This window comes from Leptopilina boulardi, unplaced genomic scaffold (assembly GCF_019393585.1).
Source record: "Leptopilina boulardi isolate dan_hultmark-lab unplaced genomic scaffold, ZJU_Lbou_2.1 LbouV2_161, whole genome shotgun sequence".
Classification (NCBI taxonomy): domain Eukaryota; kingdom Metazoa; phylum Arthropoda; class Insecta; order Hymenoptera; family Figitidae; genus Leptopilina; species Leptopilina boulardi.
This window is the reverse complement of record NW_026137709.1, coordinates 1082510-1102890: the sequence shown is the minus strand read 5'-3', so window position 1 is coordinate 1102890 and position 20381 is coordinate 1082510. Positions and strand designations below refer to the sequence as shown.

The window sequence follows — 20381 nt, the reverse complement described above, 5'->3', positions numbered from 1 at the left end:
AATCTTGTATACACAAGGTCCTTTTTGAAACGAGGATTAATATATATAAATCCTATTTAATATTAATTGTAATAGGCATCCTGTAAACTCAAAATTTCCGCCACACGACGACCTAAAAACCTTATTATTTTAAGATTTTTCTGGTTAAATATTAAATTTTATTTAATTAAAAAATTTATAATTACCTTGAGCATTTTTCTGGATTCCACTGCGTAATTGTGAGTATGCTCTAATAGCACGGAAACTTGCATGGTAAGCTTGCCGCAAGCTTCTATGCTATATAGGTAACAAGATGAAAGATGGCTCATTTTTTATATTTTATACTCTACGAATGTAGATATAACTAACTTGAATTATTTTTTATTCGATTTTATAATTTTAAAAATTACCATACGAGTTTAAAGTTAATCTTATATTATGTGTTAAATTTAATTCATAAGTAGATTATAAATTGCTTTTTTATATGTCAAATTGAAAACTTTTTGCCATTAAAATCTGTTTTTATTTTATAATATGTGGGCGATACCTTCGATGCATTCGATACATTCAATTAACATTTTATTTTCTAATATTATTACAAACAAACAATTTTCGTTATTTACAAACCACAATAATAATTGTTTCGTCGATAAGATCAAGAATAACTTAAAATGCTTGACAAACACCAAGCGCCTTAACCTTTTTACCTTTAAGATGGCTAATTGTTTATAATAATAATAATAATAATAATAATAATTTCAAAAATCTTTAAAATTTTAAACATTCGCAAATTCAAGTAATTCAAGTGAATGAAATCTAAAAAAAATTTGAAAAAAAACTTTTCAAAAAAATTATATTTTTCATGTAGGTTAAACAAATTTTTTGATAATTTGATTATTCAAACAATTTCCAAAATGAAAATATTCTACAGTTTTATTATTATTAAGAGCTTCGATATTTTATCTCCTAAAATTATTTACTTTTAGAAACGTTAAAAAATGCGAAACAAATTTAATGGTTTTCAACACAATTAATTTAAATCGTAGAGAATTTATTTCTTTTTAAAAAATTGTATTTTAAATTTAATTAATTTACATAGCTTATTGTAAAAGAAATTATTATTTTACTTAAAATTTTAGGAATTCAAGGTTTTGGTTTAAAATACAAGATGATTTCAAGGTTTTCAAAGTTAAACAAAATTTAGAGAATTGAAGCGGTTATCAAGAGTTTTAAGACTGACTAAATATCTAAAAAATATATTTTTTTGTACTGCTTTTAAAAAGTAGTTATTTTTTTGGTAGATTTTCCAAAATTCGCTAATTTTTAATTGACCTGTAGCAACCCTGCTTTTTGGAAGTGAAAAATTGTTTTGGGAATTAAATTTTAACTTATTTCTGCAGTACATAATTTAATAAAAGAATTTTTTATGATATAAAAAATACTTGATTGAAATGATATACATTTATTTATTATTTAAATATTACATGTAATAATTAATTTTAGGATGTTATTAGTATTGACCAAAAAAATGTATAGTGCGATAGATTTAAATTTTAATGTTTTTCTTTTTGGTCGATATTTTACATTTATTATAATAATAACATATATTAGCTTTCGTCTTTCAATGAAAGACTTCTTCAGATATCAGAAACTAACTGGTCGTAAATAATTTTTAAAATACAACATGTGTTCACATATTTTTATACGGTGCGAAAACCATCATGTTGAACATGGGGAACACGCGTTTCGCATAAGTCTGTCTCTGTCACACTCATGGGCTGTGTTCAACATGATGGTTTTTTTACAGTATGTTGTATTTATAAAAAAATTGTATTATCCGTTAAATTTGGTTAATCGAAAGACTGTTTCTGATATCTGAAGAGGTATTTTATTGAAAGTCGAAAGCTAATATATGTAAATTCCTAAAATTTAAATCTTTCACGTTATACAAGAAATAATATAACATGAAGAAAAAGAAAATCAAATAAGAATTCTCTGTTATAAAATTTAACATTTCTATCACAACATTAATAACTTTGGAATCCTTCTTATTAATTATGTTTAATACTTTTTTGTATTCCATTATAGAATTTAACATTTCTATAATAATATTAATACTTTTTTAATCATTCTTGTTAGTTATTTAAATTATAAAAGAAATTGCCTTACAAGTGACGGCAGTGATTAGGTTATTTAAAAAAAATGATTCTTGGTCAGTTTGTCAATTTTGTGAAAAGTGTCAGTCATTTGAGAAAAAGTGATCAAAAAGTGTTTATACCAATTTCACGCCATTTAAACCGATCTGTACCGTTACATATAAGGCGATAACCATTGCCAGAAAATTTCAGAAAACTTCCAGCACTTTTCACTGAAAAAGTTAGTTTACATATTTTTATTTAAATTTTAAATCAATAAATTTTCCGACTTATACACTTATAATCCTTATAACTTTATAACAAAAAATTTTCAGCCAAATAAAACAATAACAGTCGTCTAAAGTTTTTTAAAAAACATTATTTTCACAGCAAACGTGATTTTCAGTCTTGATCATGCTAAATCTGCCTAAATTAAAATGAATTCGTTTATAGAATTAAGTTTTTAAATAAAATTCCATATTTAATTGTGTACAGTCGTTAACACGTCGTTAACGTTAACGCATATTCGATATGCCGTATAGGTTGTGTACTTTGTACTTTATTTTTAGTTTATCCCGTAAGGCAGGGTAAAAAAATGAAATAAATAATAAAATAAAATAAATAAAAATAATAAATATATATAATAAATATATAAATAAAACTAAATATAAAATAAAGTATCCTGTGTAATATCGTCGGTTAGCTGCAGAAACGTGACACTTTAGACTAATCTTGAAAAACGTGCCGTTTCAAAAAAGATTTGGAAAACATGCCAATTCAGAAATGAGTTTCTTTTGTTTTTTATTTAAGTTGACAGTACTGAAGGTTATAAAGTTTTACAAAAATGACTTTTCAAGATGTATTTTCCATGATTATTTTTTTTGAAAAAGTCATATTTTGAACAATTTTTTAAATAGACTTTTTAAGTTTACATTATTTGAAGGATACTTTTTTTTATTAATTTACAAAGATTTATAACATAATTAAAATCTTCAATAATGTCAACTTAAATAAAAAACAAAAAATCATCATTTCTGGATTGGCATGTATTCCAAATCTTTTTTGAAACACGGCACGTTTTTCAAGACTAGTCTGAAGTAGCATGTTTCTGCATCCAACTGACGATATGCTAATTTCCAGTTGTATTTGAAAGTGTTATAGATAATCAATAATAAATTGCTTAACGGGATGAAATATTTGAATGAAAAAATTAATATATGACATTGTTAGCCAATATACGAAAAAGTTTCACGATTCCCAGTTCTTTTTAACATGTAAATAGAAATTTCTTACCAGGTAAAAAATATCCTGCCTTACGCTCGGTGTTACAAAGTAGAAACTTGAACTCGCCGGGTTATATTTGGTGTAGCGTATATTAATACTGACATTAATATTAAAAACGAACGAATAATAAACGTTTACAACGAATTTAAAACAAAAAAAGTAGTGTTGTCGCAAGACTCGAAACTTATTGAGACTAGCCAAGATTTTGAGGAAATATTGTTTTGTCTTAACTGTCGACAACACTGAAGTTATAAATATAATAAAAATTTAATATTAAAATTAAAAGAGAAATACCGTTTTTTTCATTTTTCTTTTAATCTGTAGAGGCCGATGAATCGTATGGTTCCTCTTGTTTCTCTTTTTTCTTTTTATTCCTGTCATTTATCGCATGAGTTAGTGTCGTTTTGACAATTTTAACCTGGTTGTTAATTCTTGAACTATAACGGTTTTTCTCTGTGGACATTTTATCTCGATAGAGTTCTGAAATAAAAATGTTACCTAACATAAGGGATCGTCCACAAACTTTAGGGGTGGGGGTATTATCAAAATATCACGCTACATGTAAAGAAATGGAAAAAGCAGGGCAAAAATATCACGACGAGGGGATATTAAGAAATGAATAAGTACCTTCCATTGCCAAGATTTTCCTTTTGGAAATTGCCTTCCGCACTTGCCCATCACTTCTGGGTTTTGCCTTTTTGAGGTTAAGGCACATATCCTTCATGCCGTCTTTCCAGATCGCCTCCGCTAATGCAATCACGAATGGTCCTGGTTGATATAAATCTTTTATGTAATCCCATTCGTAAATGTTGAGCAAAATTCCCCTGCCGAGGTAAATCTTTTTAAAAAGAAACAAAATTATATTAATTAAATAGGACAAGTGCAAGCAATGTTGGACAGTACCGGTAGTCGAACACTTGACTGTTTTTTTGTCAAATTAATAATAATGCACTGCAATAATTATTTTAAATAATAACAAACTAAAAAGAGAGGTATACATTGAGGGTTTATACAACTTTGTAAATTTAAAAAAATGGAATTTTTTTTACAGATTTCATAATAAACATAAAGATCCGAGCAGCCCTGATACCATGATTTACCATGGTACTTGGAATCGTCCCTCACAGGGTTCACAGGGTAAAATATGCTCAAAAAAGGGGAACAGGGGAAATTTTGATTTAAAAAAGGGGAAAAATAAGGGAAAATCTAAATGTATATTTTCTTACATCAAAGTGATTTAAAGTTGTTTTAAATTATACTCCTAGTCAGAATATTATGAGATCACACATTTTTTGATGAATAATAAAATTCTTTAAACTCAGAAAGTTTAGAAACAAAAATTTTTTTCTCTAAATTTTTTGAAAGATGATAAAATTATAATGAAGAGTGAGACTTAAAAGAAGAAGTTTTCCGAATGTTATAATTAAATTTTTTTATATGTAATTTTCAATTTTTTATAAAGATTTGAATTGCACACATCTAAAATAAATGCTTTTCATTTTTTAGAGCTTATTTTTGAAGTAATTTTCTACAGAACCCATGTGGAAAGGTTTTAAGAAGTCATTTATGGAATTTTTATGGAAATATTTCCAAATGGGAGTTAAACTTACTTCTAAACTAACATGTAATTTTTTTCTTGAAAAATGCGACTTTTTTAATTTTATGAAACTAAAAACTGTCTTGTAAAGTATACAAAACTTGATTTTATTCAGATTTTTCAAAAAAACTACACAAATTAAATTTGTTTAAACTTTAATGATGAATTTTTTGTTAAAAATTTTTTTAAAATTTTTCTAACTTTTTGGTTAAAAAATTGACGTTAAATCTCATAAGTAATACAGATTTTGTAGGAAATTATAGTTAAAAAGAAAACTATAAACGTGAAAAAACATTTAATATTTAAAAAGTGTGTATGTAATTTAAATTTTTATGAAATAGCGAAAAAAGAATTTCTAAATATTAATATTAACAAAATTATTTCTTTTTACTCTTATTCTTTTAATGAATTTAACAATTTTTAGAAAACACAAGAAAATTTTAGTTATTGTGTCGATGACTTTTATATGATAATTAAAAACAACTTAATAATATTTTTTTCTCTAAGTATTAAGATTTGTTATATCTGAAGATAATAACAACAAAATTTACGTAAAAAATGCTATTTATATAAATATATCTTTTTTGTAAAATTAGATTCAACATTAAAAATTTTTGTGCTCAATAAATCAGCCCCACTATTCGAGTTTGAACATAAAATAGGGTAAATGAGTAAAAAATAGGGGAAATGAGTAAGAAATAGAAGAAAAAGGGGAAATATTCATAAAAAAGGGGAAAAAGGGGGAAGAATTGAATTTTTAATTGATTGGAATGTGGAATAATTAAATTTATAATTGATTAAATTTTGGAATAAATTAATTTTCAGTTGATTGGAATCGTCAATAATTGAATTTATAATTGATTAAAATTTAAAATAATTTAATTTTTATTTTTTGTGAATCTGCAGCAATGGAATTTATAATTTATGACAGTTTTAAATAATTGAAATTTCATTCCTTTGGAATGTGTAATAATTGAATTTTTAATTTACTAATATTCGGAATAATTGATTTTTAAATTGGCTTAAATTTGAATAATTAATTTATTCAGGGTTGCTACAAATTCAAAATTTCCTTACATTTTCAGGTTTTTCCAGACCATTCTTCCTAAAATTCCCTGACCAAGAATAAAATTATCGTAATATATTTTGAGTTTATGTGTATCAATTACTGGTAATATTCAAAGTCCAGGCATTTCGCGAAATGCCTAGTAATTTAAATTATATTGCATTTATAAAATATCACAATGTGGAGTTGGACCTGATCTGTTTTTCGATCAAGTGTCCAATTCCTTTTTACAGAAGAATCAGTCAAACAATTTTATGTAAAAGTTAGTCTGATTGTATTTTTGAGTTTTGAAGGAAAATTTAAGGTGTTCTCTAAAACGGAATCAGTGAAAATCTAGTATTTTTTCAGTGCTGCTATTTTCTCACGATTTCAATCAAAGAAATCTGATTGTAAATCAGTGAAAAGTGATTGAAATTTCAGTAAATTTCCACTAATTTGATAGTTAAAAATGATTGAAATTTTCAATAATGGGTCAAACCATTATATTTCAACTAAAGTGGTCGCTGACTAATTTTTAAAAATTATAATACTTTGCAGGAATGATTTTGAAGTTATCAAGATCACGAAATGAAAAGAATTTTATTAAAAATTTAAATATTTATTGTAAAATATGAATTTAAAGTATATGAGGTGCTAAAAACTGTCAATTTTTTAGCCATTAGAAAATATGCAAAAAAACATAGAATTTACCATAAAAATAAAAAAAAATTATTGGAATTTACTAAGAATGAATAAATTTATCATTATCAATTGATATAATTATTTAAAGATGTGAAGTAATATATAAAATATGATTTCCAAGTGCACCTGTCAAATAACCTAATTTTGCGATTTTTATTCATTAATTATAAAAAATAGAAAACATTGAATTAAATAAAAACTTACCAAATATGAAGTTCTTGCCATAAACTTTTAGAATTTCTTTGCACTTTTCTTCTTTTCTATTCATAAGTATGAAAAATTTAAAAAATAAAATAGCTACTTTGTCTATTTTCACTATTTTTGAAAGTCAATAACTTTCTTGGAGAAAAATGAAAAAATATGGGGTTTCGAAAATTATTTAAATACACACTACATATACATTCACTGAAAATTTCGCATTGGTCCCGAAGCTATTTTCGAAGATAAAGTAGTTTAAAAATTTCGTATTTTTTAGGCTATATGGACATGGATTTTAAATCAATGTGAAGGTGGTTCACTGGTGACGACAAACTTCACATTGATTTAATACCTTTAAAACCCATGTCAATATAGCCTAAAAAATACGAAATTTTTAATTTACTTTATCTTCGAAAATAGCTTCGGGACCAATGCGAAATTTTCAGTGAATGTATATGTAGTGTATATTTAAATAATTTTCGAAACCCCATATTTTTTCATTTTTCTCCAAGAAAGTTATTGACTTTCAAAAATAGTGAAAATAGACAAAGTAGCTATTTTATTTTTTAAATTTTTCATACTTATGAATAGAAAAGAAGAAAAGTGCAAAGAAATTCTAAAAGTTTATGGCAAGAACTTCATATTTGGTAAGTTTTTATTTAATTTAATGTTTTCTATTTTTTATAATTAATGAATAAAAATCGCAAAATTAGGTTATTTGACAGGTGCACTTGGAAATCATATTTTATATATTACTTCACATCTTTAAATAATTATATCAATTGATAATGATAAATTTATTCATTCTTAGTAAATTCCAATATTTTTTTTTTTATTTTTATGGTAAATTCTATGTTTTTTTGCATATTTTCTAATGGCTAAAAAATTGACAGTTTTTAGCACCTCATATACTTTAAATTCATATTTTACAATAAATATTTAAATTTTTAATAAAATTCTTTTCATTTCGTGATCTTGATAACTTCAAAATCATTCCTGCAAAGTATTATAATTTTTAAAAATTAGTCAGCGACCACTTTAGTTGAAATATAATGGTTTGACCCTAATATAATTGAAAAACTTAGTTATTTTTTAACTGGTCAATCGGTGGAAAATGATTAAAAAGTCAGTTTGAAAATGAAAAAAAGAGTGAAAATCAGTTATTTTTCACTGATTTCCAATCAAATTTCATCCATTGAAATCACAAAAAAATACCCACAGAAAAACCAGCAGATTTTTACTGATTTAGTTTTAGAAAGTGATAATTTAAATCTAAAATGTGCTTTGCTGAAAAGGTAAAGAACTCAATTTATAATATTCAATTTGTTAATTTGGAAATTTGTAAATTATTTTGTAGTCACAAGAGCGATTTTTGGCACTTCAGAAATATTTAATAATATTTAATTAAATTTAATTAATTAGGTTTAATTTATTTCATAAATTTAAATATTACCTCGTCGTTGATTCGATCATATTTCTTCAATGTAGTTACAGTTCTCGTTTCATTCGCATTTTCCCGTCTGCCAGCCGGTTGTGTACCAGCCTTTCCCGAATTTGTTTGAAGGTGAGGCACTCCTCCATTTTTCGGATCCGCGCGACTGTGATTTTCTCGATTTTCAGAATGTTCAGACTGCTCCGCATTACCATTACTGTTAAAACCACTTCCAGATGCGGACCTTAACGGTGATACAGGAGGGGAAGTAGTTCTATTTTCTGGCTCAGTGTTTTCCTTTTCATTTGAATGATCTCCTTCATCATCCGTCTCGTCACTGGTGTCAGAGTGAACGAGTTCTTTCCTTTCTTCCAACAAAAGTCTCTCCTTCGACTTCTTCATGATGTTTTGCTTTGTTGCTTCGACTGCATCAAGTCGCAGTTTCTGCAGGTTTTTAAAAACTTTTTAGATTAAATTTTTAAATTTAAATTAATTACCCTAATTTTAATAGATCCTGTTGTACAATTTTCAGAAAAAATTATTTTTAGTTCAAATTTGTTATTAAATAATAATTAATTAACTTTTTGTATTGTTACTTAAAAGTTACCTATCCCGGTAAGAAGGCGGGGATTGAATTGAATAGAAAATATGAATACGATCGAATTCCTGATTTTAAAACTAAATTTATTCCCGCTGGGAAACATAGCTAAACTCGAAATCCTATTCACTTTAATTCCGACTACTCAATACTCAAGCATTATTAGTTGTTTTATTGTTTAAATAATTTACAATTTATATTTTAATATTATATTTATTTTTCAAGATTTATATGTTCCTTTTATAGTCCTTGCTACCAAAACCCAAAATTGATGTTAGTTTTGCAATATCTCTTATTATTTACGAGATAAGCTGCCATTTTTTAAATTGTAAGTTTTTTTCAATAAAACTTATATGCCCATAATTATTAGAATTTCAAGATTTAGAATTTGAAATAATTAAAAAATTTTCTTAAGAAACAGACCATTTTTAATTAATTTATTATTAACAGCATGTGATCCCTACGCGAGTTTCAATAAGTATTTTGTCGCACACTTTTTTCTGCAAATATTGAACGAATTTAACTGAAATTTTTTGTAAAAGTTTTAAATTATGTTGAGGAAGGTCTGTTATGTGTGAAACTGCTGATATTTGTTGAAATAATCATTAATATTCATAAAATAATAGAAAAATCGGACTTTGACGTGACTCCTAACATCAAATTTTCCATCAGTTTATGAATGTTTTATTAGAATTATTTCAACAAATATCAACAGTATCGCACATAACAGCCCTTCTTTATTATATTTAAGACTTCCATACAAAATTTTAGCCAAATCCGTTCAGAAAATAGTACGACAAAATACACATAATCTAAGGATTACATGGTGTTAAGGAGCACCGTAAAGCATGTTCCTTTTAACACCATGTGACCCTTAAATTACGTGTATTTTGTCGCCCAATTTTCTCTTAAAATACTGAACGGATTTAGCTAAAATTTTGTATGGAAGTCTAAAATATAATATAGAAGGGCTGTTATGTGCGATACTATTGATATTTGATGAAATAATTGTAATAAAACGTTCATCAACTGATGGAAAATTTGAGGTTAGGAGTAACATCAAAGTCCGATTTTTCTAATACTTTATGAATATTAATGATTATTTCAACAAATATCAGTAGTTTCACACATAACAGCCCTTCCTCAACATAATTTAAAACTTTTACAAAAAATTTCAATTAAATTAGTTCAATATTTGCAGAAAAAAGTGTGCGACAAAATACTTATTGAAACTCGCGTATGGGTCACATGCTGTTAAAGGATTTGGACGGAATTAATGAAAACTATTATTGACTACTCTCAGTAGGATTGGAGCCTTTACATTTTAAGAATTCTTAGCCGGTATTGAGCGGAATTAAAGACGAATGCGTTATGTGAATTGGATATAATTCATATTTTCAGCAAATTTATTCTCCTGAGCGAATTGGAAAAATATTTAAAATCAGGAATTGAATGGGATTAAAAATTGTTGCGCTTGCATTGCAACTCGAAAATAATTCATTACATTCTATCCCCTTTCTCTTACCGGTATGGATCGTAATTTTTATCCAATTTTTATAAACAATAACTTATTTTATTCTCTGAAAGATTCTCTACCATTTTGTTCGTTGCATTTGATTGAAAATATTTTGCTCAAAAGTTATTAAAAAATAAAAATGTCTTTATTTATAAATTTTGAACAAAATTTTTTTAAACAAAATTTAACAAACAGAATTGTAGAGAATCTTACAGAGAGTAAAATGAGACATTGTTTATAAAAATTGGTTAAAAATTACGATTTATAGGTAATTTTTAAGAAAAAACACAAAATGATAATTAACCATTGTTTAACAACAAAAACTCAAAATAATTTTTTCTGAAAATTGTATAACTGGATCTTTTAAAGTTAGGCAGAATCAATTTTAAGTATATTTTTAGTTTTTTTAAAAACTATTTTTAAGTTTGAGGTTATGTTGAGGGGATCGGCCTCCTTAAATTCGTATGACTTACTTTAGCTGCAGACGAATCTTCAAGTTCTTTGTCGTGCACTACATTCAAATTGTCCAACACTTTCTGTGACGGCAATTTTACTCTGGCACCACTGTCTATTTGCTTTTTGATATCTGATTCACTGGCTATAAATATAATATAAAATAATTTAATATGACAACATCTGGCCTCGGACTCACTTCCGCAGTGAAAAAAGTGGCAAAAGTGGCATAAAATGTTGAAAAAAGTGGCATAAAATGTTTAAAGAAGTGGCAAAAGTGGCATAAAATGTTTAAAAAAGTGTCAAAATAGTGGCATACTATTTACAAACATATTTATATATTTATTTATTTATTAAAGCATGTTTATTAAATATTTATAATTATAAAAATGACGTAAATAATTAGTAATTTTGTTGAATAGTTTTTATTTTATAAAATGTTTTTAAAATGCAATAAATTAAACAAAAATCATTTACAAAAGTTTTTGAACGGTAATAGTTTTTGGTGGGATGTTCGATGTTTTCGTGCTTTCTAATTTTTTAGATTTATTTACAGTCTTGGAACTTTTTCGCTGCGAGTTACTAGTTTTCAATTTTTTTGACGACGAATCATCTTTGGGAACAATGTTTTTTCTTTTTCTTGACGTATTTTTTGGTTATACATCAGATTTTTTTTCTTTGATATCTTAGTAGAACACTGACTTATTAAGGGGAGGCACCGATAAAATTATTGTTGTTAAGGGGTGTCAATTTCTTTTTTGGTATAATTTTGGACCCAAAAATTAATATATATTATTAAAATTGAAAAAAAAATTTTTTTGACATTTTATAAAATTTATTTTTTGTAAGAACTAAAATTTTTTAAAATCTATGCGATTGATTGTTCAGAATCATAAAAAAGCATATAAAAAATTCGGCAATGAAAAATAACGAAAATTATGGAAGGAGTTGAATTTTTTAAGGAATTAAAACGAAAAAAAATAAAATTGAATATTTTTAGGGGTAACATTTTTTTTGACATTTTTTCACAACTGTGAAAAATAAAAAAAGTAATTTTTAACTAGTTTCCAAATTTTTTTTATTTTTCAAAATTTTCATTTTTTAAAAAAATGAAATTTTTCAAAATCCATGCGCGTGATTGTTGAGAATCATGAAAAAGCGTATAAAAAATCGTCAATGAAAAATAATTAAAATTGTGAGAAAAGTTTAAATTTTAATTTTTTAAGATTTTTGAAGTTTATTGAATAAATTATTAACAAGTTTATAGTTTTTTTTAATTTTTTAGAGTATATTATAATTTTAGATACTCAATATTGCCGGAAAAAAAATTGACGACCCTAAACAACAATGATTTCGATGAGTTAAAATTTCACCGATGCATTCCCTTAAATATCTGAGTAGAAAAAAAGTGTCTTTAGTGGCATTTTTTTTTAAAAAGTGGCAAAAGTGGCATGAGTCCGAGGCCTGAAAGTCTCTATAACTACATAATCAAAAACACTGATATAATTGAATACCCGGATCAAATATGTCGACCGACGCTCGGACGAACGCTCTATTACCAGTCAAGTAGCAGTGACAGCCTGTGGGCGGCTCACTGCTACCCGACTACCATTAGAGCGTGCGTCCGAACGTCAGTCGACATATTTGATCCGGGTATTCAATTGATGAAAACTATTAGTAAAATTAACCTTTTCTACAAAAACAGAATATACAATGTTTTTTGTAAAAAAAAGTTAATACCTATTTAAAGACAGTTTTAATCGATTATTATCTCCGTGTTTTTCATTATGTAGTTAGATTTACTTTTTTATTTATTTATTTACTTTTTTACTAAGTATAGAATATAAGCTGTATAGAAAATCATTTATTGTCCCTAAAAAAAGACATGGCACGTGAAAGTCGAATCTCAAAACTGGAATACGCGTGCTTATTTTAGATTTTCAAACTAAAAAATATTGAAGAACTGACGAACAAAGATAATCAATATGAAAAATAATTCTTTCTAAAGAAAGCTATAAAGTAAATCACAACAAATGGAGAGAAAAAAAATTTAATTGTTTATAGCAAAAATTTATTTAGCTGTAAACAACTATAAATTTTAAAGTTAAATAAAGAAAATTTCACACTAATCCCTTTCCATTAAACCTATATGTATAGGATCTCTACATGGCTATTTTTAGTACAAATTTCATAAAAAATCTAAATAATTTTATACTAAGAGATAAAAACAATAAATATTATAATAAAAGACAATAATAAATAGATTAAAAATAATAGGATTAAAATTCTATATAGAAATATATAATCTGAAAATAAAAGATGAGTATACGCAAACAACTATTTTTACAAGTTAAAAGACATTTTATTATATTAATTCCTATACATAAGAACCTATATTGGTTCCTATACATATAGGAACCTATATGGGATTCCCACGTTTTTATTTTGAACAGTAATTAATGATAAATTTTAAATATTTATATTCAGACAAATAATAAGAAATAATAAAATAAAAAACAGTAAACAGATAAAAATGCTAGAACTCAAACAAATACTAAAAAAAGTGATAAATATTGAATATAACTACAAAATATTAGAAAAAAGTAAGATATATGAGTAAATGATAGCAACAGAAAAAGGAAAAAAAATTTTATTAAAGTAAAAAACTTGATTGTCAAGAATTAAAAAATCATACGGAAAAAAAACTTATCATATAGGCGTAAAGGACTTTTCGTTGTATTAAGGGGTTAGGGGTAGTCAGAGGCACGAAAAAATGAGAATTTTCAGTATTTTTTTTTGCTATTAAATAATTTTATTTTACAAAAGTAGTGATATGGTATTATTAAATAATGTTTTGACTTGAAGTCACGAAAATTTCAAAAAAAAAAATTTTATTTCCGAAGTTACAGCTGTCTGTGTTAACCCAGTTCCAAAAAAAGGTCTTTGCGGTGACAATCATAAGTCCTTGGAGATTCATCAGAAATCAATCGGATAAAAAAAATTAGTTTTATAAATAAATAATCCTGGGCCTGATCGAAGGATTTTTTTTTTCAAAAATTAACAAAATGGCGGCCTCAGGAAATTTTTGTCTAGATTTTTGGGAAAAAATCAACAGTTAATTGGTCTTAAAAAATCGAAATTTTTCAAAAAAAAAAATCCTTCGATCAGGCCCGAGTTTATTATGTATTCTAAAAGCTGTATAAATTTAATTAAAATCAACTGAGCGGTTTTCGAGTTATAGTTGTCACCAGTTCAAAAAACATAGTTTTGAGAAAAACGCATTTAAAGTTTCACACTAGATTTACGTACAAAAAAAACGAATTATTAAATTACTTACACCGAGTCATCTATTCCTGGGCCATATTAATTTATGTACTACTACATATACCCAAGTCTGAGTTCATCGATGACAATAGAACCCTAAAAGCCGGTTTCTTGCAGCTACCACTAGCTACCTGCTCCCGAGCGCTTTGAAAGGCCCGAGCTCTCTTTGTTATTTGTCGAATAACTTAAAAACGAATTATCGGATTAACTTGAAATTTTCAGAGATTATTTTTAAGATATTATACTTAACGAAAATGCAAAAAAAAAATTTGATTTTTTGAAAATTCTGACTACCCCTAACCCATTAATTCCTATATAGGAATTCCTATAGGAATCCCACGTTTTTATTATCGATAGTAATTAGCAATAAATTATGAATATTTATATTTGGACAAATAAGAAATAAGAAAATCAAAAACAATAAACAGATGAAAATGATAAAATTCAAACAAATAGTAAAGAAAATAATTAATAGAATAAGCACAAAATTTTGAAAAAGATGAAAGATGTAAATATTCCTATTTCCAAATGAAAATAGTATAATAGTCATAAAATTACCAAAATGAAACTAAAATAAATAAATAATAAATAGAAAATAAAAAATCAATAATTATGAAGAAGAAAATTTATTAAAACACTTACTTCCAACAAAATGAAGAAATGCCTCTACTATTTCCTTGCCGGATCTCACTTCCACACGAGTTCCTGCCGTGGGGTTTGAATTTTGCACTAATTTGCGTAATTTTATTATTTCCAATTTTTTGGTTTGTATGAACTGAACGAATCCTTGAGTTACACTCATTTTTCCTATCTTATACAAAAGATTTTATTTGCAGCACTATACACGAAAAAGTTTATATGAGATTATAAATGGACGCATCAGCCACAAATGAAAAACGTGCTTGAAGGAAACCGTGTCTTGACCGTACACCGGATACTGTTTTGGCGGCAACTGTAGCGCACATGCGTTGCCTTCTAGGTTCTATCATATCAGGTGTCAACCAATTAAAAACAGTTTCTTACGCAATATTGCCACTAGAGACTAAATCTCGATTGGTTGAAAAATAATCTGCTCTTAATAAGGTTATGCAAGTTGGGTGGGGGAAAGCCAAGATGGATGATGGCTGGTGCACAAACATCCGGCCTATCAGCCTATCAGCACCAGCCATCATCCATCTTGGCTTTCCCCCACCCAACTTGAATAACCTTATTCCCCAGTCTACCTTGTGTGAGTGCACCTTAATGTATACCTAACCTCATGGTTGAATCATGAATCTCGATCAAAAAATTTGTTCGATTCTGCTTTGACTCTGCCTTTTAACAAGGTGGATATGAATTAATTTATTGTGTATAAATAGATACCGGTATAAAAATTATAGATAGTTTCTTTAATTAAAAAGAATATTAAATACCCAGACAGCACCGTTTTTCGCAGGGAGTTCGCGGGGAGTTCCCCGTGTTAAGTTCGGAAACTAAGTTGGGGAGCTTCAGGGGAAGTTCAGGCGAGCTCTATATGTCCTCGGTTTTATAACTCGCGGTGCGAAGTTCAGGATAGTTATCCGATTAAGTTTGCCGAAAAATTGTGGATAAAAGTTTAGGAAATATTAAATTTTAAGTTTTACAGAAATTTGCTTTGTGAATTTCTTTAAAACTATCTCCGGAAAGTACTCTAAATAAGATATATAGGCAAATTTCCTGTAAAATTAAAATACAAGTTTTCAGTGAATTTTATAAGGTAAGTTTATTATAAATGTTTTATAATATTTATTAAATAAAAGTAAAATTAAAAAAATTTATTTTTCCCTTATTGCGCTTTCTTTTATTTTTCCCCAACATTAACGGCGCAATTTTCGGAAATAAATTTGGAGGAGCTGGGGATTGAACCCAGACGCGCAACACAACAGCTAAGAACCCTAACCACTAACCTAACCAACAACCTGAAGGTGGGTAACTTTCGGGTCTTTATAAGCTGCAAGCCTTGTCGTCATCAGTTGACACGAATAGCGGGAAAATTTAAAAATGTTTTCAACGAAATATTTTTAAATTCTATTATTAAATTAGTGTCATAATTAAAAGGGCATTGAAATAATATTGCAATGTTAAGGGGTAACACCACTCTAGAATTTTCAAAAAAACGATTTATTTTTTTTTTTGTTAAAATGTACTTTAGCATTGTAGAAACAATAGGCAGGTGATCCTATGACGAAAAAAAATTTATTAACCCTTTGAGTGTCACTAATGCACCATATAGGCACTGAACAACGCCTTTGAAAAAATCCATATTTTCAAAAAAAAAAAAAAAAATTTCAAAATCTGACTACAGATTTGTAATCAGTGACCCCAAAAACTTTAGAATTCGTCATGAAAAGCTTTAAATTTGTTGTACTCCGGAAATTATGAATTTTAGAACATTGTAAAGGTCTGCTGGCCCATTGTGTGTTCGTTCTACTTTAAACGCGTTTTTCTCGAAACCACTTTTTTCAAACTGGGAGGACGGATTACTCGAACACCGTTGCATGGATTGATCTGAAATTTTAACAGTAACTACACAATAACCTTCTTTATGGAACTACGTAGCCGTTTTTTGATTTAATGTAAACTTTTTTTTTTATAAACAATTTACTGCTTGTTTTTTGGCAAAAAATCGATTTTTTTTTCAAAGTGCTACCATTTGTACAAATTTTGATTTAAAAAAAAACCCCTACGTAGTTCCATAGTCAATAGGGTAGAGATTCAGAAAATTCTTGGATTTTTGTTCTAGGTCTTACACCTTTCTAGAAAATCGTCCTCCCGTGTAGGTGTTTTAAAAATTCAAGATTTTTGAGCCGGACTCTATCGCCGCCATTTTATATTAAAATAATAATATTAAATTTATTTTTTATACTTGAATATGTGTTAAATAAACCTATCTGAAGAAAAATCCTATTCCTTTTATCCTACTGCAAATATAAATCGTCAAAGTTAGGCTATTTTTCTTACCGCTAGAGTGGTGTTACCCCTTAATATTAATATTATTTGTGAAACTACCAGCTATATAAAACGATTTAAGGTCATTCTTTAAAAATGAAATTTATTAAATACTGAATCTCCTTATAAAAAATTCTGGTCTTGTCAAATTTTTATTAAATTATTATTCAATTAAAAGTAACATAATTAGAAAAACTTTTTGAACATTTATCAACGTATGTTTATGGCTTTTATCATTAATTAATTAATTAAATTTACCGAGATGTATGGTGGACATTTAAATGGTCAATTGGTAATTTGATAAATTAATTTAAAAATTAAAGTATCTGCATTTTATAATAAATATTTATAATTATTTGTCAATAATAATATAAATTATTTATAATAATTGTAAATAAATTTCTTGCAATCATCTTTTTTAAATCTAATAAAAGTGACTGGATGAGTTAAATCCTTCTATAATTAAATTGATGTTGGTACAAAAAAAAAATTTTTATTCTATTTTATTATTTATTATTTATTGATTTTTTTATTGTACCAACATTAATTTAATTATAGAAGGATTTAACTCATCCAGTCACTTTTATTAGATTTAAAAAAAAGTATTAAAATCTAGTTTTGTGGGATAATTGTTTTTTCAAATAACTGTGAACCGTTTTGGAAATACAATTGTTTTTACAATTTTCTAAAAGTCTTAAATAAAAATTATGTCTTTATCGAATTTTGAAAAAAGACAAGTTTTTCACGTAACCGTCTTAAAATCCAGCAATAAAGCTTTTTCCTGTTTTTCCCTGGTCAATTCACAACATTGCTCAATAGGTAAATATTTATTAAATAATAATATATTAAATATTAATACTTAAATAATATTAAATAGTTAAAAATATAAATGAAATAATCGTAGCTAATTACGATTTTTAATTAATTTATAGATATAAAAATTAATAATAAGTTTCTTTATTATAAAAAATATGACAAAACATTGCGTTGTATAAAAAATTTTGATTTAAAGAATGCAAGAAATTTATTTACAATTATTATAAATAATTTACATTATTATTGACAAATAATTATAAATATTTAGTATAAAATGCAGATACTTTAATTTTTAAATTAATTTATCAAATTACAAATTGACGATTTAAATGTCCACCATACATCTCGGTAAATTTAATTAATTAATTAATGATAAAAGCCATAAACATACGTTGATAAATGTTCAAAAAGTTTTTCTAATTATGTTACTTTTAATTGAATAATAATTTAATAAAAATTTGACAAGACTAGAATTTTTTATAAGGAGATTCAGTATTTAATAAATTTCATTTTTAAAGAATTACCTTAAATCGTTTTATATAGCTGCTAGTTTCACAAATAATATTAATATTAACATTGCAATATTATTTCAATGCCCTTTTAATTATGACACTAATTTAATAATAGAATTTAAAAATATTTCGTTGAAAACATTTTTAAATTTTCCCGCTATTCGTGTCAACTGATGACGACAAGGCTTGCAGCTTATAAAGACCCGAAAGTTACCCACCTTCAGGTTGTTGGTTAGGTTAGTTGTTAGGGTTCTTAGCTGTTGTGTTGCGCGTCTGGGTTCAATCCCCAGCTCCTCCAAATTTATTTCCGAAAATTGCGCCGTTAATGTTGGGGAAAAATAAAAGAAAGCGCAATAAGGGAAAAATAAATTTTTTTAATTTTACTTTTATTTAATAAATATTATAAAACATTTATAATAAACTTACCTTATAAAATTCACTGAAAACTTGTATTTTAATTTTACAGGAAATTTGCCTATATATCTTATTTAGAGTACTTTCCGGAGATAGTTTTAAAGAAATTCACAAAGCAAATTTCTGTAAAACTTAAAATTTAATATTTCCTAAACTTTTATCCACAATTTTTCGGCAAACTTAATCGGATAACTATCCTGAACTTCGCACCGCGAGTTATAAAACCGAGGACATATAGAGCTCGCCTGAACTTCCCCTGAAGCTCCCCAACTTAGTTTCCGAACTTAACACGGGTGCTGTCTGGGTAGTGTATAAATTGTGAGTAATTGCTTATATGAGAACGAAGACAAATACCACGATTTTGTAAGTATTCTTTTATTATGTCTAATTTTTAATTTCCATTTTCCTTTTTTTTCTGAATATATTTTTTTATTTAATGCACTTCTTTAATTCATTTAATGTAATTTAATTAATTTTAATTGAAATTAACTCAACTTAAGTTGCCAGAACGTGATTAATTTTGTTGTTTTCTATATTTATCTTCTAAATTTTTCAACAACTTTTAGGTAAATTTATCATTTAATGTTTTGTTTTTAATTTTAAATATTTTATTTTGATCTGTTATTAATATTATTTGTTCATGTTGCTTGAAAATAAATATTTATAATTTAATAACAATTACTGCTGATAATAAAAACGTGGGATTCCTATATAGGTTCCCTATAAAGGAACTAATATAAGAAATGTTCTTTAACATTATATGAAGATTTTCGTTTTTCAAAACGTTTTTTTATTGTTCATATTACAGTTTTTACTTTAATTTAAAAATTTTCTATTTTTTATTGTTTTTATTTAGTTATATTTTTTATTTTTGTCCAATATTTTGTAGTTATTCTATTTATCATTATGTTTAGTATTTCCTTGAATTCTAGCATTTTCCATCTATTTATTGTTTTTTTATTTTATTATAAAATATTTTTTACCTCATAATAATTTATTATGATTTCTTATTATTTATTATTTGTCCAAATATAAATATTTATTATTTATGACTAATTACTACTGAAAATAAAAACGTGGGAATCCTATGTAGGTTCCTATATAGGAATTAATATGAAATATTCTTTAAGACTATATGAAGATTTTCTTTTTTCTAATACGTTTTTTTATTCTTCATATTAAAGTTTTTACTTTAATTTAAAAAATTTTCATTTTTTATTGCTTTTATTTAGTTATATATTTTATTTTTTTCAAATATTTTGTAGTTATTCTATTTATCATTTTTTTAATATTTGCTTAAATTCTAGCATTTTTCATCTATTTATTGTTTTTTATTTCATTATTTATTATTTATCCAAATACAAACATTTATAATTTATTACTAATTACTGCTGCAAAGAAAAACGTGG

At 26.1% G+C, this 20381-nt stretch overlaps 1 protein-coding gene across 1 annotated transcript; it reads right to left on the bottom strand.

The window, feature by feature from the left end:
* Positions 1–1425: 1425 nt before the first annotated feature.
* LOC127276944 (uncharacterized) lies at positions 1426–15173 on the bottom strand. The gene is made up of 4 exons (XM_051297704.1): positions 14906–15173; positions 8394–8816; positions 4026–4236; positions 1426–3878 (listed from the first exon to the last, which is right to left on the bottom strand). Exons 2-4 carry the CDS (start codon positions 8772–8774, stop codon positions 3712–3714), a joined length of 759 nt encoding a protein of 252 aa, XP_051153661.1. The 5' UTR covers positions 8775–8816; positions 14906–15173; the 3' UTR covers positions 1426–3711.
* Positions 15174–20381: the final 5208 nt, after the last annotated feature.